Here is a 24,566-nt window from a genome sequence, read left to right as displayed (position 1 = left end):
GGCAAGTAACTAAGCAACGATTACACTAAAGTAATAAAATTTCATTTTTCATTGCTGAGGAAATAATGAGAATTAAGTCCTAATAACACTCAATAAAAAGTCCGAAAGGGATGGGGGTGTCACTTAGAAACAAGAAGCCTACTAAGCCAAGCTTCTAATATCCTGATGTTATAATACTAATAAAAGTACTTCTGTACATGCTCTTCAGGGATATGAAAAACGAAATGGTACAACCAAAACAGTGACAGGTAACTCTTACACTGATTAAAACTAGTCCTTGAATCTCAATGCCAGCAATGTATTAGGAAAGGGAGGGAAAGAGGAACACATGACAAATCTTTACCTACCTCTTTGAATTTAATCAACCATAGCCTAATGGAAAAAGTCTACTTAATGCTTTTAAATAAATGTCTTCCTCCTCTATTATCTGTATCCCCAGAGAAAACAGTTTCAGTTCTGCGTTTTTAGTACTTTTCCGTTACTATTAGTATTAGAACTCGTAATCTCTACTACTTATTTTTACCAAGTATTTATTTGAACAGTGCAAAAGTCCAAACGCTAAATATGATTACCATAAAATATTGTTTTCTGAGGATACAGATTATAATGATACCAAAGTATGTGGTAGGTCATCAAAATAATGCTCTATAAGTGGGGCAAAAAACAAAATACAAAAAAGCTGATATATCTAGTACTTGTACTCAACATTTTTTCCTAAAAACTGACATCTTTAAATATCCCCATAGTGATAAGCTGGCAGAGAAGGAATTGTTTCCTAAATAATTCTGACAAGTTATTAAAATGCAACATATACTAATAATTAATGAACGGGTCAAAACTATCATGGTAGAAAATACCACATATTTCCTGAAAGAATAAAGAAAAATGTTTAACTGTCTAGTTCAGTGTTTGTCTTGAACAATAACTGCCCATTCATAAGCCATTCATTCAACAAATATTACTGAGAGCCTTAAGCTGGCAACACCATTGAGAAATGGCAAACGTGAAAAACCAACTGATTTAAAAACAGCCTAATGTGTTAATGACCATTTTTGAAGACTTAAAATACACAGTTCCTTGTTAAAAATGGATAGTACATAGAAGAAATAGGGCAAACAAAGGTGTCCCTAGATAATCAGCCAATATAAAAAGTTGAGTCACAAGTAAATTAAGGTACAGAAGACAGAAATTAATGAACTCTCCAGGCTACTTGGAGATCAAGACAATTGTTTAGTTTGTAGATTTCTACACTTGGCTGCTGTTTATCTGTCAGTACTGTTAAAGTTGCCATTTAAGGTTAAATTCCACTATAATTAATATCCTTCAATAAGAAGCACCCAAAATTAACTTCTAAGACTAACCAATGGCCCATTTAGTGTGGGTCCATCAGTACTATGATGAATTTCCAGCATAACAGAAGTACTGGGTTGGCCAAAAAGTCTGTTTAGTTTCTTCCGTAAGACAGCTCTAGTAGTGCTTGCCTTTAACTTTGTTCGGAACAATTTTGTTAGACTGTACTATGACAGCTGTCATATCAGCGTGCATTTAAAAAATTATCAAAACATGTTCAGTGCATTATGCTTTATCATGTCTATGAGGGTAAAAACACAACTGAAACACACAAATAAAAGATGTGTATACAGTGTATGGAGAAGGTGCTGTGACTGACTGAACTTGTCAAAAGTGGTTTGCAAAGTTTCTTGGTATGACTGACATTTTGGCCAAAGATTTCTTTGTTGTGAGGCTGTCCTATGGACTCGAAGACGCTTAGCAGCACCCCTGGCCTCTATCCACAAGAAGCCAATAGTGGGAAATAGCGGACATACTTAAAATATACCAATCAATAAAGTCACTGGTAAAAACGAAAAATGTGTCCTTCATTTTATGGAAAAAACAGACTTTTTTAGCCAACCCAATATTTGGACATGTTGCTAAAACCCCATATGTAGAGCACAGGATCTAGGAAAAATAACAAATATTTTTTGCTTTGAGTTCTGTTTTTCAATTCTCAAGGTATCACTTTTCTCAAAGAGTCTCATCACATTCTAGCTTACTGTGATTTTTTCTTTAAGATGCTAACATTGGGAGAAGGAGCAGTCCTAGTTTTTATTTCTGTTATTTCTTTTAAAGAAAAGATTATTAGTCAATGATGACAATAAAATTCCAAAAATGTTAAGGCACAGAATAAAAATATCCAGAAAACTTTTCTCCTTCAAGGACATACTTATGTTAATGAAACAATCTTGCTTTGAAGAAAACAGTGCATCTGAAAGAACCAATCAGTCCTACCCACTACAGAGATTTTGACAAGAGCAACTAAGCTAAAATTTTCCCACCACCAATTTTTGCTTCTACCATATAGGCACTAAACAGGTCTGCTACAAAGTTTAAATTCAAAGAACAAATAAAATTCATAAGGCTGTAATCAGAGATGGGGTTTGTTCCCTAATTCTTTTTCTATCAAAACATAGGGACATTGGTTCAACTATCCATTCTCTAGACAGAGGGAGCAGAGCAAAAAGTTTTGGGTGTTTTGTTTTGTTTTTTTAATAAAAGCTGTTTAGCATTGGGATTCAAGGGATATGTTGAACAAATATCTTTTTAGAATGTTATAGTTTAAGCCAATACTAGCTACCACAAATCCTGACCAAAAAATCATCAGGTTTTGCAAACAGTATTGCAAAGTGTTCAAGTTTTTAAACAGGTCTTACTAATCACTATAGATTACAACTACAAGTAACTGAGGGTTTAAAGTACGCATCAAATCAGACTTGGTTTGTTGTACCTGCAATCAGCAATAAAACAGGTTTATATTCTATTTCTACACATCAACTAAATTTGAAATGAAGGTAACCCAAACATGTGCTAAATGATGTAAGAGAGACAGGCAAAAATTTAAAATGCACTATCAAGATCATCAAAAACAAGGGAAGTCTGAGAAACTGTCTTAGTCTACAACAGCCTAAGAAGGCATGACAAATGGAATGTGGTAACCTGGATGAGATCACAGGATAGAAAGAGGTTATTAGGTAAAAACAAAAGTGTAAACTTAGTTTATACTAATATATCAATATTGGTTCATTAGTTATGAAAATGTACCATTCTTTTTAAAAATGATTTATTTATTTATTTTCAGAGAGGGGAAGTGAGGAAGAAAGAGAAGGAGAAAAACATCAATGTGTGGGTGCCTCTTGTGCACCCTCAACTGGGGACCTCACCCCTAACCCAGACATGTGCCCTGGACCGAGAATCGAACCAGTGATCCTTTGGTTCGCAGTCTGGCACTCAATCCACTGGGCCATGCCAGCCAGGGCAAAATGTACCATTCTAATATAAGGTGTTAACAGGAGAAACTGGGTAAGGTTATACAGGAGCTGTCTATATTATCTTTGCAACTTTTATATAAATCTAAAACTGTTTTACAACAAAAAGTTTACTTTTAAAAATACACTATGAATGACACGAAGGTGATAAAGGGGTTAAGCAAAGGCAATTCTGTATTCTGTACTTTCACTACTGAACATTTCAGTTAATAAAACTGGGAATTCTTATCTTTGCAAAACGAAATGCCTTCTCTCCTTCTCCAACAAGAATAATATTATCACCATCATTACAAACATTTCAATAACAAGATGTGGTAGTTGCTGAACCAAACAGAAGGACACCACACTGAGGAGCAACCTCAAACTAAATTAACCAGCTTTTTAGTTACCACCTGGGTCCTTCCAGTTCCCCTTTCCTCAGTGCTACACCTCCACTTGAAACTCACGATTGCCTCCTGCAGCTGATGCCACCCCTACTGTCCAGATGCTCTTTTCTCAGGGGAGCTTAAAAGAAGGAAATAGAGTGCCACAGATGGGAAGAAATGAAAATGTGTTAGCTAGAGAGACAGAGGCACAGACTAATTACCCCAAAAGGGAGGCAGACTGTGTCCCTGGGGCAAAGGGCGAAACAAACTCCATCTGAAAAGACCTTACTATTCTTTAAGATAACTCTGATTTAAGTAACAGCATTCTAAAGTAAATGACAGGTTAAAAAAATCTAGAACATTATATAAACACACTGCCTATAAAACTATTTAAAAACATTACAGGACAAGCTGTGGAATACCAAATAAATGATTATATACAACTCCTACTATATTTTGGTCTACTATTTCAACTGCTTTCACTCTGATAAATATTTACAAGTTATTTATCCTTCAATGGCATTCAGCAAAATCTGACAACACCTATTCTTCCAAAATTATTTTAATTCACATTCAAAATCAGTATTTTAAAGTAGAGGTATTACTACTTTTAAAATTACACTAAAAATTAAACTGGAGAAGAAATGTTTTAAACTGTAACCCAGTTTCAGAAGAAAACATTTAAACTCATAACATGAAACAGAAAAATATCAACATAATTTTAACAAACATTAAATCAGCTGACATTTATTTAATGCTTTTAACTTTCAAAACATTAGTCCCAATATGATATAACTAAATACTACATATCTGTTAAAATTATCTTTGATTCCACAAAATGTATTTCATAGAATCTGGGAGGAAAAATGGTCTGTTCAGATGCCCTGCCAACTTTACTAAGAAGACTGAAGCCACTGAGACGGCATTGTAGTTTACCAACAATTTGAGCTTATTTATAGTTCACAGATCGTTTATCAACATTAAAAGTCTTCAAACATTTTAGTAAGGTAGTAGTTTTTATACTACCTAAAGTAAAGAAAATAACTCAAGCATACACAAGTCAATGAAAGAAAAAGGAAGCAAGCAGGCTTGGCTTTTGACATGACAATTAGAAAGCATCATCTTGCTGATGCATAAAGGAATTGTATATTGTGAGATATATGTATAATCATATATGGGTACATATATACATATATACACACACACACCCCCCAACACATAATTTTACACATTTAAGAATACATTACATACTTAAAACTAAGGACCAGACTCTCTAGCAGAGGTCTTATTAGGAAAACCAAAAAACATTTATCACAAAAGAATTGCAACCACTCTCAAAAATAAGGATTAACAACAAGGGATTGTTCACTAGAATGTGAAAAGCAACCATCAAAACAAATGTAACACATGTAACACATGCATTCATGCACAAAAGTTGGTCTTACTAAGTGCTTGAGATAGTCATCTGGATTACATTACATCCAAAAATAAAATAGGTCCTACAGATTAAATAGACAATAATAGAAACTTCGGTGTACTCAATTTCAAATAACAACACTTTTTTTTAGTAATCTAACAATCCTAAATTTACCTGGCAAGAATCACCAAACATCTTGCTGAAATCTTTGGTACCTTGCAGCAAACAACTAATCATTTACATTCCTATCATCAAAGATTCAGTTTACACTGACTCTTACAATCTAAAGTACATAACTAATTCCTCAGAGAGCTACAGTTTATCTTTCTAAAGTATCATTTGGTCCTAAATCAAGAAAATAAGATGAAAGAAATCTTAATGATTTGCTCATAAAATTATTTCTGTGTAACTTTTTAGATTATGACCCTAACATCCTAAAAAGCTAAATAAATTGGCACTCTTCTCATATTAATGATAGTCTTTGATGCCACAGTATTTAAAATAATCACTTTCCAAGAATAACCAAATTAACAAGTCTTCATGTTGATAAAATAACAACCACAAATAACAATAACAAATTAACTACATGTCTTGAAAGAACACATGAGAAAGTTACATTTCTAGATACTCTTACAATTGTCTGCATATTCATACAGAAGAAAGCAGTGGCAGAATTGACTCAAAGTTGAGTTACACATGACTTCAAAAGTATTATGACTTTCTTAGGAACTTCATGCTCCCTGATATCATTTTTCTTAGGTAAATGTAACATGCCTTTCTTAGGCCCTGTCTATGAGAAATTCATAAAGAAGCTGAGTGGTGAAAGGTTATTTAAAATTTAAAAAGCCTGCCACAATATGGATACTTCAAGTCAAAAGAAAAAAATAATAATAATCACAGTAAGTAAAACATGAAGCTGAATTTTTATGTGGCTTCATAACAGTGTACCATGAAAAAATTCTTAATACAAGTGATTCTCAGGGAAAGTATATGACATTGCTGTATTATTAGCAAGAAATGATTAAGTTGCTTTCACCTGTTAAGTCATGGTGAATAAGGTCAGCAAAATTGGGGTCTTCGCCCCACCAAAATATCCACAATTCTCTTCTTCCAGGCCTTTGATCTCGCCGCCAAACACCAAGTACATCTGCCTTAAGGCAGCGACTAAAACTGCTCAAAATGGGGTCTTCTTCTGTCACCGGAAACAGAATAGGGGCAGAAGTTGGCCCTTGCCATACATATCTTTTCCATTTAATTCCCGTCAAGTCAGCCTGAAGAAAAGAAAGCATGAATTTTTTTATTATTGCACAAAGTCAAAGGTATTCACTACAAAGTTGCTTATTTCATTAGGACATTACAATTTTCCAATATATGCTTAAGATATTGAAAGCAGATTAACCAAAAAAAAAGTTTACTAATTCTGGTAACGCAACCACCAATATAAGGGAAAAACAGCTTAAAAATTAACACTGGCACGTCACTGAATAGCAAGTGACTGAATAGCAAGTCAAGAAATGTGCATCAAGAGAAAATAAAAGAAATGTAATAGCATAAAATATAAACATGTATTTAATACTAAACATTGAGTAAACATTTCCTCTCTATACTAAGTTCTGTTCTAACTGGTCACATTTGTTCCTTTAGTGTCAAACTCATAACAGAAAATTAATTTTTAAAGACTCTCATTCCATCTTTACAGAAGTCTGAACTATAACAAAAAGTTCTTGTTAATTCTTCACATATCCCTTTTAGGAAGTCAAATAGCTACTCACAAAGAACTGTCAGATTTGTACTAGTCTATCTTCAAAGAACCTGATCCCAAAAGCACCAAAAATAGACTGAGCCGGAGAAGATAGAAATGTAAAACCTGCCATACGTCTTATTACATCTGGAGAGATGCTGATTAAAAGACATTGTACAGAAAAAAAAAAATCATGGGAGAAGGGCATTAAACATCGTAATTTAGCATTTGGAAAAAAAAATCCGACAGAGGGAATTCAGCAATTCTTTAATGTAACTTAAAAGTGCAAAGTATAGGTGCCAAAAATGAAACTGCTGATACATGACTGGCAGTTTACACTTGCCAACTAGTTGTGCTCCGCCCACTCAATTCACTTACCTATCACATACACTCTCAGTATTTTTCAAAGCACAGTGAAAATGAAAAGAGAAAAACCACCGAAACTTTAAAGCACTAATGAAGCTGAAGTACTGTCCAATTGAGGACTAAGTATTTGCAACAGTTGCTACTTTATAAAGTCTTAAACAGGTGAGATGCTCCCAGACCTGGGCCAACCTACACAATTGTCACCCCTGCATCCAGCTTCCCTAGACTTTTCAATAAAACATGGAACAGGCTGCTCAAAATTCTAAACACGCAAGCAAAACAGACAAATACAGAAATATTTAGTGCAAAACCAGAGCACCTCCTCCATTTGTCCGTTCCATTCTCACACAAACAAATCACACAAACATATTCTAATAAAAGCAAGATGGCTAGAAATTGTCAAACGGCAAACTAACTGTTTTTAAAGTTTAAAGAGAAACGTACGAAATGGCATCTGCTGGTTTTTACTGAGCTCTTAAGTCACCGAAGGCTGAAACTAACCTGTTAGTTTGACTTACATAGAAAAATTGCAAAACGAAAAGAGACTTTTTAAGTGCCTAAGTTCCGGGGTCCCGTTTATTGAGGGAAACAAACTCCCAAAGTGAAGCATAAAGACAGTGGGAGAATGGGCAATAATGTTAAGTGTGAAGACGGATACATGGTCTATTAGGAGAAAAGCAACAGTTAAGCAAGACGCACGGAGGGAAATGTTAGTGTCCTGCCAGATAAGCAGCCCAAGTTGAAGACTGAAAGGGGGGGGGGGGGGGTCAGAAACAAGACAAGAAAAAAAGGCAACTCTCCCAAAACAGAGCACAGGACGGAGGGTGAACGAACGCGGCTCCCGGGTCCGGCGGGGCCTAGCCCGGGGATTCGGGCATCTGGATCAGACCCGGACCCCCTCCCCCACGGCCCAAGGGCGCACCTCGCGGCCCCCTCCCCCACCGCCCCGCTCGCCGCGGTCCCCGCCCGCGGCCCCGGCACTCACCAGGCAGAAGAGGTTACAGTGACAATCTTCCAGGCTGGCCCCGTTCGGCACGAAGGAGGAACTCATCGTCCCTCACAGCAGCCGCCGCCGGCGCCACAACCCACCATCCGCCATTACCGCCGCCTCCGACCAGAGAGAGAAACACAGACACCGGGGAGGGCGGGGGGGTGCTGGTTCGAGGGACAGTGGAAGAGGAGGCCGCCGGGCCGCCCGTCCTCCCCACCCACCCCCCCGCCGCCGCGAGCAGCCCCCGCCGCCCAGCCGGCACCCAGCCGCCCGGAGCCGCGGGCCGGAGGCGGGAGGACCGTGGGCGCTCGCCCCGCTGGCCGGACTGCGGCCGCCGCGGAGCCCGCGGACGTTCGTCCCTCTGGGGGACAGCGAGGATGTGTGTCCCTTCACAAGAAAAAATAATAAATTACACAATAAATAATTAAAATCTAGTCCAAGAGGGGAAGCGCCCAAGCCCTGGAGGGTTCTCCGGGGCGGGGAGGCGCCCGCAGAGGGGCGGGAAGGGCGAGAACCGGAGAGAAGCCCAGGCCCCCGGCCCGGCAGCGCCGATGTCCTTAAGCCCAGTCTCCTCAGTGGCGGAGGTGGTGGCGGTGTCTGCGGGCTCAGACCATTCTCTGACTGTGTCTTCGTGTAGTCCCTGGGCCAAGCTGGCCTAACGTCTGCTCTCCTGCGGCCTCACCGCCGGGACGCCGTAGTCTCCCCCATTTTGTGGGCCCAGCGGGCGGTGTTTTTCCCCCTTTAATCCGAATTCACGGGTTTTCCCTACGCTTTAATGGCGGCCACAGGGACCAGCTCGCCCTCTCTGCTCGCCCATTGGCCGCCTTGAGGTCACGTGGGCCCGGGCTCCGTGGGGAGGGGGAGAGAGAAGGGAGTGAGGGAGGACCGGGAAGCTTTCGGCGGAGGCGGTGAGCCCCGGGGACTGGGCAGCCAGCTGGTGTCTACTAAGATAGCGCCATCTGCTGGGTGCCCCGGCCAGTGTAAGATGACCCTTGGCACTGGCCCTATGTTTCTCCTTGCTGGGGAATTGACAGTTCAAGAGGGTTCACATCAGAAACCTGAGAGTTGCGTGGAAAGCAATTTGAATTCTTTGGAAGAGACAGTGTTGCAAAAATTCCAAAGATCCTCATTTATTTCACGCGGTCGCTGGGATGCAGAGCAAACCCTTGGGGTGGGGAGTCGGATGATCTGAGCTAGGACTCAGCCACTTAAAAGCTGTGTTATTAAGAAAGAAAACATAAAAGAAACAATATAGCCTTGTGTTTAAGAGCCTGGGAGTTAGAGCCACATTCACTGGGTTCGAACTTTGAACGAATCACTTCACCTCTTTGTGTCTCAATGACCTCACCTGGGGAAAAAATAATTTTTAATAAATAAATTTTAATTATTTTTAAAAATAATTTTTAATAAATAAATTTTTCCCCAAAATGGGGAAAAAATAACCTCTACTTCAAAGGATTATTGTGATAATTGAACTACTACAAAAAAAACCTGGTAGCCCAGTGCCTGGCACAGATAAGCATTGTTAATAGTGATCTATTATTGTTGTCATCGTTACCTAATGTGGTTATTAGGAGAAGTGTAAGTGAATCAGTGTACTGAAAGTGCCCGCTAGAGTGTAATCATCGTGGGAACTGGGACTTTCTCTTGTTTACTGCTCTATCTGTCGTGCCAACAAAAGGTTCCTAGCACAGAGTAGGTGCCTGATATTTGTAAATTTGCAAATGAATGAATGGCAAGAAGCAGGAACCAAATAAAATGTTAGTTTCCTTCTCCAGGAACACATAGCTTTTGCCTGGATTATATTTCAATATAGGAGTTCCAAGATTTTTCCTGAGAGTTTTAGAGAGGAAAGTAGAAGAAAGGGGGAGGAGAACTGCGGTGGGGAGAAAGGAGGAAGGAAAGGGCAAAAGTGATTAAAAAGTTAGAAACATCAGTGAGTTAGGACTTGCCATAATTTTAAATCGTAAATGCCTCTGTAAAATAAATGGTGGGCACCTCCATGTCACTTCTTCGGCCACAGAATGAAAAGCATTTCTCATCCATCCATTCATTCATCTCTGTAGTTGAGAGCCCAAATCTTGAACCCAAAAGCTTGTAGAAAAAGTTCTACTACTTACTAGTTGATCTTGAATCAAATTTGGCTGTAGATCAAATTAGTTTCTCTTACTCTCAGTTTTCTCATTGTAAAATGGGGATAGTAAAAGTACTTTTTACCTAAAGTGTCCAGTGAATGAAACAGTGTAGGTATAGGGCTTGCCACAGTCCTTACTAAATGTTAGCTATTAATATACTTTTAAAAATCATTATCAAGCACCTGTGTGCTCAACCAAGTGTGTTGCTAGTCTGTGCTGGGCCTTGATACAAATATGAATAAGATATCTGCCTGTCCCTCCAGATTCCTGAAGAGAGGCAATAAAGGAACCATTTCCCACAGAGTAAGATAAAATGTAGTGGAGTTAATTGCTTGAATAAGGTATGTATCAACCATGGCACAATGAGAGCTCTGGAGGAGGAGCACCAAAGTCGAAGAAGGCGTCTCAAAGCAGGTAGCATTCGAAATCAGATTTAAAAGATAAAATGAATTCTTATAAAGCCCTTTGAAGCAGTTAAATCTTATTAACCCCAATTCAGATCTAAAGGCCACATATCAAAGTCAATTATACAACCAGGACTAATTCAATCTAAGAACTCAAATCAAGTAAGGTCCACATCCTTTCTGAAGGCCAGCACCTGGAGACAGCAATCCCCATATTCAACAAAGTAAGAGCCTCTGCCCATCTCTTTCCCTGAGAAAATTCTCAGACCTTTGTTCTCACTGCTTTTGTCATTCTGAAATGTTCTCTCCCACCTCTTAGTTTATCCAAAACATAGCCATCCTCTTTAGAGGTCTCAATTTCCATTGCTCCCTGCACCCCAAGTTGAGCACCTTCTCAGGACTCCAGGGGCAGGTAGACTCTGCCTGAAACTTACCAGGTGCAAAGTAATATTTGACTGATCTTTCATTTTAATGTCAACCTTCTCCAAAGAAGGGGGAGATAGGAGACAAGAAGGGAGGAAGATCCAGAGGAAAAGCCTAAGAGAGGGTCACCAAAAGGAGCAAGACAGACAGAGACAGAGACAAAGACAGAGACAGAGACAGAGACAGAGAGGGAGGGAGGGAGAGAGAGAGAGAGAGAGAAGAGAGAAAGGGAGGGAGGAAGGAGTGAAAAAGCAGGAGAGATTGAGAGAATGAAGGAGCAAAGTTGGGGAGAAGACACCAGCTGTGAGGGGAATGGAAACATCATGGGGAGAACAGAGTGATGTCAGCGCAGAGAACATGTCAGTAACCACCTACATTGTCTTACAATGACATTTTGTATGATTTAAAGAGTAACATAAACAAATAAAGACAGTATATGCACATTGTCAAAAGTTTGGAAGATACAGAAATGTGTAAAGATAAAAAATTCAAAAATGTACATTACAAAAAAAACCCCATAACACCACCAACTTTTAATATTTTGATGTATTTGCTTCCGGACTTTTCCATATGTATCTGAATGGCTGAAGTGGTACTATATGTACATTTTACTGTACATGTGCATTGACCATCTAGTATGTGTCAGGTCATGTGTACAGACAAGGCACAGGGTACACAGGGAGCTCATAAGCTTGCTGGGTATAGCACTTGGATGGTTGGACCGACGGGGGTCAAATGCCACACCACACCTGCCAACACCCTCACTTCCATTTACTCATTTGTAAAATGTGTATGTAACAACAGCACCTAAATGTTAGAGTTATTGTGACAATTAAAAGAGATAACCCAAGTTAAATGGAGTAGCTAATCAAGAATTAAAGTGAGTCTGAGATGTTGCCTTGGGTCGATAACCACCCATCGTCCCCAACTCTTTGAAATGTGGATCTGCTCGGTGATCTAAACCTGTTCTTTAACTCCTTCAGTTTTTAAGGACTCCGTTCTGACTGGGACAGTGGAGGCACCTACCTTCCAAGAAGGGTGACAGAGCGACGTCACCTGAGACAGAGAAAGTCCAGGAAAGAGCCCGGTCTGCCCTCAGGACTAATGCTCCCCACCTGATTCTGAAGAATCCCAGAATCTAGAGCAGCGCTTTGCAGTAGAAATACGAGACCTAAATAAATCAATAAAAGTTTTTTGGTGGCCACGTTAAAACAGATTAAAAAATAGATGAAATTAATTTTAATTATATATTTATTCCAATATAACAGAAATATTGTCATTTCACATGTAGACAATATAAAAAATTATCGAGATTGTTTGCTTTTTTTAACTCAAACTCTAAAATCCATGTGTATTTTCACTTACAGAACATTTCAAGTAACTAACAGCCACATGTGGCTCGTGGCACCTGTGTTGGATAATACAAGTCCAGAGTCAGACGCTGAAGGATAGGAACCAATTAAGCTGTGAAGTGAGTGGTCTTGAGCCTGGGGACAACATTGATTTTCTTAAGGTCATGTTAATGGTTTGATGCTGTACTTAATTCAATAGAAAAAAATGGTTGAGGAGTTGCAAGTCATTTTATTTAGTGAATGCACAAACACTACTTTGTTGAATATAGAAATAAACAGACAAAGTAAATAAACAAGTTGGGACAGATAAGAAAACATTTTGGCTCTAAGCATCAAATATCCTGAATTGACTTGAAAGATGCCCTGACTTGCCATTTTTCTTAGTAGTGTGGCATCTACTCTCAACCTCACATTTATTTCTCGATAAATATTTTATTATTTAATTTGAAGTCAATTTCCCCATAACTTCCTCATTTTGAAATTTGGTTTGTAAACCTTAAACAAATCAGATGTCCCCCTGCCCTTAATTTTATGCTCCTTGATGACTCTGGATCTGTCTTTCTCAAACATAATGGAGACATTAAGTTAAATAGTTGCTATGATTTAATGCCTACTATGTAACCTTTAGTATATGTGAGGCACTATGCTAAGTATTTTGCGTTATCTTCGTTGCCACAAACTTCAGAAGTAAATGTCGATACTGTATTATCCCAATTTCCAGATTGGGATGCTGAGGTTTAGAGAGCAACTTGCTCACGGCCAAAGAGGTCTGCAAAGCAAATAAGGGACCCTAATCTATCACGGAGGGCTCAAGGGAAACTTCCTGCAGGGAGAGCTGAAGGTGTATCTTGAAGAATGAGTTGGGTTGAGCTTGAGAAGATTCAGATGAGAGGGTAAGGAGAGGGCAGAAGGAAGGGGGAGAACCGAAAAGCTTGGTGATAGTAAGAAAAGATTTGGCTGAAGAAGTAACCCCAAGGACAAATCGTGAAGAGTTTGGATTTCGTCCAGAAGAGAATGAACAACCATCGAAAAACTTTAAACACGAGCGTGCCGAGCTAAGATTTGTTTTTAGAAACAAGATGCCAGGAGACTTGTTGGGGGCATTGTGGTAATCCAGGCAGGAAGTGAAGAGGCCTGAACTAATTACACGAAGCTGATCTAAAAACCTCTTTCTGTTTTGAGTTTATTCCATCAAGCATCAGCAAGGAAGATAGGGATATAGAAGAAATCACTTTTGCAAAATGCTGAGCATTGCTTTCTTACTGAGCAGAGGATTGTTTTTTTTCAGAGTAGCCAAAGGTGACAGAGGAGACAACTGCAGTTCTCTGAACCCACTCCTCCTGCTAAAGAGTTCCTGGTAGGACTTTGGTCTCACGGGATAATTACCCCTGTGCACAAACCAGTTTGCAATTTTATTGTTCTCTTCCTCCAGGAAAATATTCAAAGGAGTTCAAAAGATGTGACCAGCCAAGAAAAATAGGAAGATTATTTTAGAATCTCTTGGTTCTACCATGAGTATATAAAGGATTTCATAGTAATATAGACCAAGGTAACAGAGTTTTATATCATTTGTACCACTGGCTTTGACATTCATTCATTCACTTAATACCTACTGACATTTAACATGAACAAGACTCTGTGCTCGGTGCTACAATGATGAGGTAATACGCGACAGTGAATCAGAAATAGATCTGACCCTCAAGAAGCTATTAGCTCTTCTACGAAGAAGACATGTACGAAATAACTATAAGTTATGTTGAAAATGCCTAAAATGTAGATCAAACGCTGTGGAACTGAAAGAAGATGGGGCTATCCCCATCTTCTTTAGTGGAGAACAGGCTAGTGGAGAAAAACTTTGCATTTAAAGTGTATGATAATTGATGTATATATTTGGACTTGCAGAGATTGGGGGGAGAGCAATTTCAGGTCAGTATTTCCCAAAGTGGAGTTTGAGAACAAGATTCTGAAGAATGTTACTGGGAATTCCACAAGTAAAAAGGGTTCTTGGTTGTACTGGTAATTTGCCTATTTGTTCTTAGATTAATTTCCTTCTCTCCCCCTGCCCTATTCTGCATTGAAAGAGGTTGGTCCTTGCAAATTATATTTCTTAGGCTCTCTTAAGGTTTGGTTTGGCCAAAGGAGGCAAGAGTAGCAGATGAGGGGTCACGGAGGTCTTTCCTTCTCCCTGTGCTTAAGGCAGTATCTCCAGTAGTGGCCACATCTTCCTTGTGGCTCCAACTGTAGCTGGGCAGCCCATCTCTGCTGGGCAGTCCTGGCTCTTGGGCTGGTGTATTTGTTATCTATTGCTGTAGAATAAATTACCTTGAAACTTCACAGCTTTAAACAACACAGGTTTTACTATCTCACACTGTTCCTGAGGTTTAGTAATCTGAAAGTGACTTAGCCAGGTGTTTCTGGCTCAGGGTCTCTCATGAGGTTGCAGTCAAGATGTTGACCGGAGCTGTAGTCATCTCAAGGCCAGAGTACAGCTGAAGAATTCAAGTCCAAGTCCACTCACATAGTTTGCAGAATACAGTTCCTAGCTGGCTATTGGTCTGAGGCTTAAGTATGAGTATTCTGCCAGGCGGCCTTCTCCTTAGAGGTGCATTCAACATTGTGACTTGCTTCTCCAACAGAGAGTTATCCAAGATAGAGAGAGAGATAGAGATAGAGATAGGAGCAGGGAAGCTGCACTCCTTTAAATAACCTAATCTCACAAGTAACATATTGTCACTTCTGCTACATGATGTTGGTCATACAGACCAACTGTGATACAGAATGGGAGGGGCCTACACAAGCGTGTGAATACCAGGAGACAAGGACAATCGAGGCTCTCTTGGAGGCCAGCTACCACAGTCCATCCTCTGGTCCCCAATAATGCATGTCCCTCCCATATGCAAAATACACTCACTTCTTCCCGAAGTCACCAAGTCTCATCTTATTACAGCTTCTGCTTGGAGTCCCACATCTCATCATCTAAATCAGGTCCAGTTGCAGTTGAGGCTCCTTGGGTGTAGTTCCTTAAGTAGCTCTTTGAGTACAGTTTCTCTCAGTGAAACTATAAGTTTCCTGCCCCTCCGTGCACCCAACATACAATGAGGACACAGTAACAGAGTAACTGCTATAGGTGTTCCTGCTCAAAAAGAGGGGAAATGGCAGGCACAAAGGAGTCACAGTAATCCTGAAGTCATCTGAGCAAACACTGAAAGTCCCTTCATTACGTTGCAAGGTCTGGGGATAATTCTCCCTGGTTCTCAGCTCCACGTTCTTGCATCTTGGTTCTGATTTCTGGTTCATCCTCTCTTTTTCATGAAAGACAGCCCATGTTTACAGCCCAGGAGTTTTCTTTCTACTTCTTGCCAGTGGGTGTTTGAGGGTCCAAAGGCCTCTTTTCATTTTGCAATATCTCTATTTCTTTTGGTCCAAGGTGGCGATGTTTCTAAATGCATACTTCTTTTACAAATTTTATGAGTCGTCTGTGAATCTTATTGAGGTCCATTCCATTAGATGAAAGCCACACCTACACGTCTTTCAGACAAGCTCCTCTCTACCTTCGGCTTCTGACGAAATGGGTGAGGGACAATGCCTAGATGCTTTATCATTTTATTGAGAGACTGTGTGAGACAAACCTTTAACTTCCTTGGAGGCCTTTGTCTAAACAAACACCACTGTGACGCACAGCCTTAATTCTTCCTGAGGCAATAACGAGAGTTTGTAGTCACACCTTGGCTTCATCTTTGGACCAGGTTTTACAGGCAGTGCCCTGGATTTGACCTTCGCTCAGAAGCTGTGTCTTAATTTTAGCATTGTATGCCACTTGGAGAGGCTAAGAATTTTCAAACCCAAGAAATTGTCTCTTTTTTGTTTCACTGTTTTGCCTTTAGTTTACCTCTCTCCTCTCACGTTTTACTACAAGCAGGATCACCCAGTTCTTTAGACACATTTTCTACCTTTCAGTTACTGCAGGCAACAGTGTTGCTGAACATTCTGCTACTGTATAATAAGGATCCCCCGTCGTCCAGTTTTCAATAACATTACCTCATTTTCTTGCAAACCTTCACCTGCAGCCACATGAAAGGTCAAGATGCTTCTATTAACAGATTTTTCTGTGTACTTTAGACTTTTACTAACACTCTCCCCAAAGCCCACTAGCCATTTTAGGATTTTTGTTATAGCAGAATCCCACTTCAAGGTACCAACACCTATATTAGTTATCTATTTCTGTGGAGCACATTATTCTGAAACTTAATGGTTTAAAACAACTAATATTTATTATCTCAAACAGTTTCCTAGGATCAGGAATCCAAGACCTCGCTTACCAAGGTGATTCTGGTTCAAGGTTTCTCATGAGGTTGCAGTCAAGGTGTCAGCCAGGGCTGCAGTTATCTCAATGCTTAACTGGGGCTGGAGAATCTGCCAAAAAAAAAAAAATCTGTTACTACATCTGGACAGCGCTGCCTCCTTTAATCATAGAACCCTAGGGGTTGTATCTCTGTCCTATTGCTCAAATCTGGGCTGTCCACCATCCTCCTATTTACTCTTTCAACTCCTCCAAAATTGTGAAACTAGTTTCTCATATTAGAGTCCGTGTATTGATCTCCCTAGCATAGGTGTTGTTTTCTGTTCTGGATCCTGACTCGTGTAAGTCTTGTGTTGAAAAAACAATTGAGTTGAACAGATTTCTTTACTGTAGGACTTTTCAGAGCTTTAGGACACTACTATGCATTGTAAAGCTCCCTGAGGAGTCTACAGCATGCAGCATTGCCAAAACTTTTTTTTTAAATCACAGACCTGTATTTTTTTATTGAACCCTTTACCATTATATAATGACCTTCTTTGTCTCTTATTACAGTATTTTTTTAACCTAAAGTCCATTTTGTCTGATGTAAATGTAGCTACCCCTGCTTTCTTTTCTTTGTTTTCCATTTGCATGGAATATATATTCCCATCTCTTCAATTTGAGCCTGTGTGTGTCCTTGCAGGTGATGTAAATGTCTGGAGGCAGTGTATAGTTGGGTATTATTTTTTTTTAAATCCATTCAGCCACTTTATGCCTCTTGAATGGAGAATGTAATTCATTTACATTTAAAGTAATGTTTTGTTTTTACATGTCCCTAATGGCAAGGATGCACAAACCGTCCATTAGAAACCATGAGTGTGTGGAGGAAAGCAGTGGAATATGAGGTAAAAAGAGGGTAGAGGCTAAATCATGTAGGCCCTCCCCTGTATTATAGGGCAAAGTGTTTGAACTTGATCCTGTAGGCACTGGGGGGTCATTGAAGGTTGCCTCCTGCTGGATGAAAAGTCAGAATTTTTTAGCTAAACTGTTTAATCATAGTAATACTCATTTCAGCTAATAAAAGGACTTATATTCTTCTCACAAGAACAACCTCAACCTTCATATAGTCCTTCTGTATGAGACTATTCCAAAGGTAAGCTACTGCCGTTTCCCTCAGTGATTTGCCAGACAGAAGTAATGTGGTGCATAAGCTTTGGAATTAAAGATTTGTATCCTGAGTTTGCTAGCTGTGTGCCCTTGGGCAAGTTACCTAACTTCTCCAAGCCTCTATTTACTCATCTGTAAAATGGGGGTAATAACACCAAACTGCTATGAGAATTAGATGCTATAATGTAGTTATAGGGCTTCGCACAATGACTGTTGGAGCAAGGGCTCTGTAAGTGATAGCAATGGTTAATAATCCGAGCGAGCAATGTGCCCGTGAGACGTTCACCTTCCATTCTTCAGTTCCCTTCTACGCCTAGTTCTACGGAGCATCCGTGATTGGTGATCTTCAAGTGCTGAAGTGCAGGAACTACAAAATAATAATGATTAAAGACCTCAATTTTTAAAAAGATTTTATTTGTTTTATTTCTTAGACAGAGGGGAAGGGAAGAAGAAAGAGAGAGAGAGAGAAACAACAATGTGTGGTTGCCTCTCGTGCACCCCCTACTGAGGACCTGGCCCAAAACCCAGGCATGTGCCCTGGCTGGGAATCGAACTGGCACACCAGTTCGCAGGCCACTGCTCAATCTACTGACACACCAGCCAGGGCTAAAGACCAATTTATGGGTGTGCTACCCTTTACTTTTATGTTTTCTCCAGATGCAAAGCAGTCCAATTAATACCCAATTCAAATGTGAACTAGAAATCTTTTTTTAATCTGCTTTTCCCCCATAATAATAACTGTCAAAACATATAAGAAAATTCAACACCACAAAATGATAGTTAGATTATCAAACTGAGCTTAGTTTTCCCAACTTTGGAAAATAAAATGTCATGACTCTTGAGACATTTTGAGAAGTACTGAATGAACTTTGGAGGTATTCACCTTTGTAACACTCTTTCCCTATTTTCCACATGGAAGGAGAGGGCTAATACTTTCAAAAGCCTTTTTGTGTATTCAAATGCAGAATAGCCATGATCAAAGAGATGAATTACAAAGAATAATCAGAATGTACAAATTATGAATCAGTAATAAGCGGATTTGACAGTTTTTGATGCAAAACTATTTCATACTTTGTATATTTTTATACCTTAAGAATAATACTTCAAAAACATACAGAATGGCTGGTCCACTTTTAGAAAAGAAAATATGAGTAAACAGATTAAGAATATATGACTTTTTAAACATAATTTACAAAGCAGCTGCAGTTAACACAAAGCATTAGTGTTGGCTCGTTTTCTTTCTTTGTGCAACTCAATATGATGATTCTTAAAAGACCATAGCCTATATGATAGAATGCCATGTAGCTACGAAAAATGACAAGAACCTGGCTTATGTCCATGGAAATGTGCAAAAACGGAAACGGAAGCAGAAAAGAAGAGACACAAAATGGCATGTGTACTCAGATCAAACGACGTGAAAACAGATGTGTGTATGTAACGTAACACAGTGGAAAGAACACCGGGGATCAGAGGAGCTGAGTTCTGGTTGTGGCAGAGCCTTCACTTGGCTGCTTGTCGAACGTCTGCTTGCTCTCAGTTTCCTCAGCTGTGAGATGGAGTTGACTGAGACTGATTCCAAGGACATCCTTCATGCTGAAGTTTACGGATTCCATAGTGCAAAGGTTTGGAGTGACATAAATAGTTTCCTGTTACCACCTTCTTTCTCATATAGTTGTTTAGGTTAATAATAATGTTAAAAAGACACTGCACGTCTTCAGGAAGATCTAGGAAAGTAACTATATCTATAAATAAGGTTTAATGACAGATAAGCATACTATTTTCTTTAAACTTTGCTTAAAAAAGAAAAAGGCAATCAGAAGTCACTGAAGAAAAGAACTTGTAAGTATGACCCATGGACATGAACTAAAGCGGGGGAATGTGGGTGGGAGGGGGTGTGCAGGGTGGAGGGGATTGAGGGGGGGAATGGGACAACTGTAATAGCATAATCAATAAAATATATTTTTTAAAAAGTCACTGAAGATTTTGGGGTAGAAAAGGGACATGATAAAAGGAGCATTTTAAATGAGGCAGTGGCATGCATTATTGCTGAAAACAAGAGAGAATGAACTCAGAATGACCCATTAAAGGGTGACCGACAGTCACCCTTTAAGCAGGCAGCAGTAGGGAGGGCTTGAACTTGGGAGGGGACAGTTACTTCCTCATGTATTTATTTGTTATTTATGGGCCCTCACTGTGTTAAGTGCAGGGAGAAAAAGATACTGTGAATACACACAACCATTCTCTATCCCCTTTCCCAATTTAATTTTCTTCACAGAACTTACCATTGCCTGAAATGTGTTAATCTTTATTTACTTATCATGGTATTCTGCCTCACCCTCCAGAATAGAAGTTCCATGAGGACAGAAAGTACCGCATACACAACCACTCAGTCAGTACTTGCTGAATGAAAGAATAAATGAAAATCATATTGAGTCTTATGGACAGAGTCAAACATCTTTTCTGATACATTTTTATGGCTTTGTAGCTTCAGGCTAATTTAATGCCAAAAGCCTTTATAGACCCTCCTGCTGTGCTCATGAGAAAATTAACTTAAGAAATTATTCCTATGACTGCCATCCTTTCAGCCTACTACTGAGGTATTTCCCCGTACATTTGGCTCCCCTTCTGTTCAGAAATCCTCCTGTCTCTGATGCAAATCAAGCTAGAAGAGAGAGATGATTATCTGTGCTTTACTCTTAGCTCTCCTCTCTGCATTACCTATATCTAGATATTTGTTTGTTAATCTAATACAACGATTCAATACTTATTAGCTCTTTCCTTACAGCCTCAGTTCACAAACTGGGTTTGAAGGTAAATGACACTGAGCACCTTCTCCATCAGGCGTCAGGCCCGTTGGGAGAGGGGGCGGAGGCGAGGGCCAGAGCCCTGGCGGAGAGCTCACAAGGACCACAGTTAGCTTTAGAACTGCTCGACTCGGCCACGGGGCTCTAATACCCCTCTGCCTGAGCAATGCATGAATCTTTCTTCTTCTTCTTTTTGAAAGAGTTTTCTTTATTTACTTTTATAGTGAGGGGAGAGGAGGGAGAAAGTGAAGTAGAGAAACATAGATTGGTCACCTCTTGTACGTGCCCCAATCAGAACCGAACCCGCAACCCAGGCTTGTGCCCTGGCTGGGAATGGAACCAGCAACCTTTTGCTTTGCAGGACAATGCCCAACCAATGAGCCATACCAGTCAGAGCTTGAATCTGTTTTCTTTAAAAATAATAGCATTTCAGAGTCACTTGTACAAAACCTGGTCAGAACCACCGGCAAGAAAAATAATAGCATTTCACATTTGTCAAGCACTTAAAAGTTTACAAAATGCTTTTGACCCCCCATGATCTTACTTAAATCTTACTTAATCTCTTTATTCTCAGATAAATGACTTTTTTTCCCTAGGAGAACTAAGGGGAAAACTAGAGTAACAGATGTGGGAAAAGGAAGTTTATAGACAGTGAATTATAAACTGACTAAATGCTAACACCATAATCATGATGAGACCAAAGCTGTTTTGACTGGCTCGGTTTGTTCACTCTGGATAGAGCTGATTATTACCTTCCGAGGGCCTCCCCCCACACCCCACCCCCGCCTCCTTGTCTTCTGCTCTCTGGATCATCCATAATTAGTTGTGCTGGAAGGTTCAAACTACTCCAAAGGGAATGTAGGTCCCACTTGTCTCTCAGGAGAGTTGGTAGCTGACTCTGTCTTCTCTGCAAGCTGAAAGCCGGCAGTTCCTCATCACAGTCCGCGCGTCCAGATAATCTCTCCGTTGGCTTGGCCTTACTGCCTGTTAGGGCTTTTTTGCTGATTGAGAAATAAGTGACTTTTCCTTTTGTTCTGATACCACTCCTCCAAATTCTTACTCCTATTCACCTGACTTCAGACTATTTCTATGTTTCCTTCTTGTTGTTGGTGTTGTTGTTTTTTTTGATACTTCCTGCAATCGAACTTGTTGATTATCTTTTCAACTTGTGAATGTGGGCAGCCGATAATCTGTTCTGTCCCCATTATCTCGGGTTAACAATTCCACCCACTTCCTCTGATATTAATCACTCAGCTGCCCAAAGTCATCTAATTCCATTTTCTTACCAAGGCCAGTCCAATACCAAGGGCCTCTGGTAATAATAAAATAATAACAATTGCCATTATTGAGTATTTACTACCATGTAAATACTCAAGTTACTAACATGTAGTACTAAATTTACTAATTAAATACTGAATCTGCTAACATGTGGTACCAGGCAATTTTCATAAGTGATTTTATTTCATCGTCCACACAAGCCAGTGAGGTCAAATTTGAGCAGGTGAGTCAACAGAGGCTTTATGTGTATGATTATAAATTAAGCCACATACAAAAGATTATTACCGGGTATGTTGGGGTACGTGACTAGCCCTATACTCTAGGATCCCCAGCTCTCAGGAAACACTTTATAGAGACTGTACTATACGTAGAAAACACCCTGAGTGGGGAGAGAGGTAAATCCTGGCGTGCATTTACTAAATCTAGAGATCGCAAATAAAACTCATAGGAACATTTCTTATGGAAGTCAGTTACATTGATAGCCTCGGATCCACCATTCCTTCTGGCATTTTATACCCTTGTGAAGTCCCTCCCCCTTGAATCATGGCTGGGCCTATGACTTGTTGTAAGGAACAGAATATGACAGAAACAACACTGTGTCTGTTCTAGGCCTAAGCCTTAAGAATGTTTGACAGCTTCTACTTGGATGCTTTTAGGAGGCCCGATCCACCATTTGTAAGTCCAGATGGAGAAGGAAAAGCCCGAGGACTACACAGTGAGAAGGCGGGATCTTGCCTGGCCAGCATCCCAGCTGAGTCTGGCCTTCCAGACAGCCCCGGCGAGGTGTTGTACTCGGGAGTGGAGCATCCTGGAGATTCCAGCCCCAGCTGCCATCTGACTGCATCCCTGTGGAAAACCCAAATGAGACCAGCAAAACTGGCCAGCAGAGCACCAACTAGTCAACCCATACACTCATGAGAAATTTTTTTAAAACCCAAAACATTCTTTTAAGCCACTCAATTTTGGAGTGGTTTAGTAAGTAGTAACAGATAACCAAAACACTACTAATGTTAATAAAGTAAAGAGTTATGGTTGGTTTAGAGTACCACTAGGTAATTTAAGTTCAAGAGGATTAAGAAGATCAGAATCCTGCCTTAAACCATAGCCATATCCCTGCTTCAAGGGCTAGAGGGAGAAATACACACAGGAGACAGTGGCAAAGAAAAACAAATAACACTTGAACTTTGCCTAGGCTTGCACTCTCTGATAAGGGGGTCTGAAGTCACATGCCAGGAGCTGGAGGTTTACAGGGCCTTTTCCAGGGGTAAAATTTAAAATATTTCACGACCATGACTCTGCCCAATCATAATGGACACTGACTGAACCGGATGTGCCTTCACGGTGTAAGTACCACCTGGCTGTTCCCTCTCTCTAAGCCTGAGAACCCACCTGGGTTGGAGTGTCATTCAGTCCCACGGGGACGAAGAGAGAAGAACCCAGAGGGATCCATACCCATGTGCACAATTCCAAGCACACTGTGCGTGCTCCTGACTGCTAGGAAAATGGCCTGGTCAATGTGTGGGAATCTAACCAACCAGGTCAGCCATTTTTCTCATGGATGGTAGGAAAAACACGAAGGGTGAGAAGGAAGAAGCTGACTGTGTCCCCTTCCCTAGACCCTTTACATATATGATCTCATTTAATCCCCACAGAAACTCTGAAACAGAAATTTTTCTTCCGTATTGCCCACAAGAAAATTAAATGTTAGTTAGAGAGGTTGAGAAACTTGTTTGAGGTCACACAGTTAGCAACTACGAGGAGTTACAGGGCTGTGTTGGGAGAGGTCAGCAGGAGAGCTGGGTTTTGAGTGTGGCACACTGTGAAGTCACTCGGACTGTCATCTCAGTTGTTTTTTTGTTCAAGTAAAAACAAAGTCAAATGAAAATGCTGTACCGTTAGAGGCGCCCAAGGAAACAGGGCCCAAAGTCACCCTTTTTTGTGGCTTGATTATGGAACAGGTGGGAGGAAGGCATCTCTCTCCAGTTCAGCAGAGAAGAGGCTGCACGCCAGCTGTGGTTGGTGATATGAGTCAGAAACTAGCCAGCCAGAAATGTATGTGCGACCTCCCTGCCCCCAAACATCCTTGAAATGTACAGACAGGACCTGCAGTTCCAATGATCTTGTGGAGGCTGCTACTGTCCATCCTGTACTGCAGGCCAGAGAGACCTGGAGAGCTGTGCATTACACAAACATTACATCTCTGACAGAAAGCTCTGTTTGTTCCACCCCCACATTCTCCACTCAAGTTCCCAGAAGTTTGCAATTATCCACGAACGAACAATGTTTCCAGACAAGACTTACTCAGCTTTGGTTTTCAGTAGGATGTGATTAATTTTGTTTTGTTTTGTTTTGTTTTGTTTTTCATTTCTTTAAACTTGGGTGACCGTTTTCATTCCACCCCAGGCTGGTGTGTAAAGGCCAGTCATAACTCACGCACCTGTTCCCATTCACTCTCCACCTGCTGCTTCTTTCTCTCCGCATCCTGGATTCGGATATGAATATCCTCATCTGCCACTTTGAT

The 24,566-nt window shown here is 40.2% G+C and overlaps 1 protein-coding gene across 1 annotated transcript in view; it reads right to left on the bottom strand.

Annotated features, from left to right (window-relative positions):
* The window catches only part of MED13 (mediator complex subunit 13), a 99,673-nt gene extending 91,233 nt beyond the window's left edge, over positions 1-8,440 (bottom strand). The window contains exons 1-2 of the mRNA XM_045837381.1: positions 8,198-8,440; positions 6,142-6,376 (exon numbers count right to left, since the gene is read on the bottom strand). Coding sequence (XP_045693337.1) covers positions 6,142-6,376; positions 8,198-8,263 — 301 coding nt within the window. The 5' untranslated portion in view covers positions 8,264-8,440. The remainder of the gene's footprint in view (positions 1-6,141; positions 6,377-8,197) is intronic.
* Between the last annotated feature and the right edge of the window lie 16,126 nt (positions 8,441-24,566).

The sequence above is a fragment of the Phyllostomus hastatus genome, unplaced genomic scaffold (genome assembly GCF_019186645.2).
Source record: "Phyllostomus hastatus isolate PE091 unplaced genomic scaffold, TTU_PhHast_1.1 phas_contig_210, whole genome shotgun sequence".
Classification (NCBI taxonomy): domain Eukaryota; kingdom Metazoa; phylum Chordata; class Mammalia; order Chiroptera; family Phyllostomidae; genus Phyllostomus; species Phyllostomus hastatus.
The sequence above is the reverse complement of the archived record's forward strand: the minus strand, read 5'-3'. Positions and strand labels throughout refer to the sequence as shown.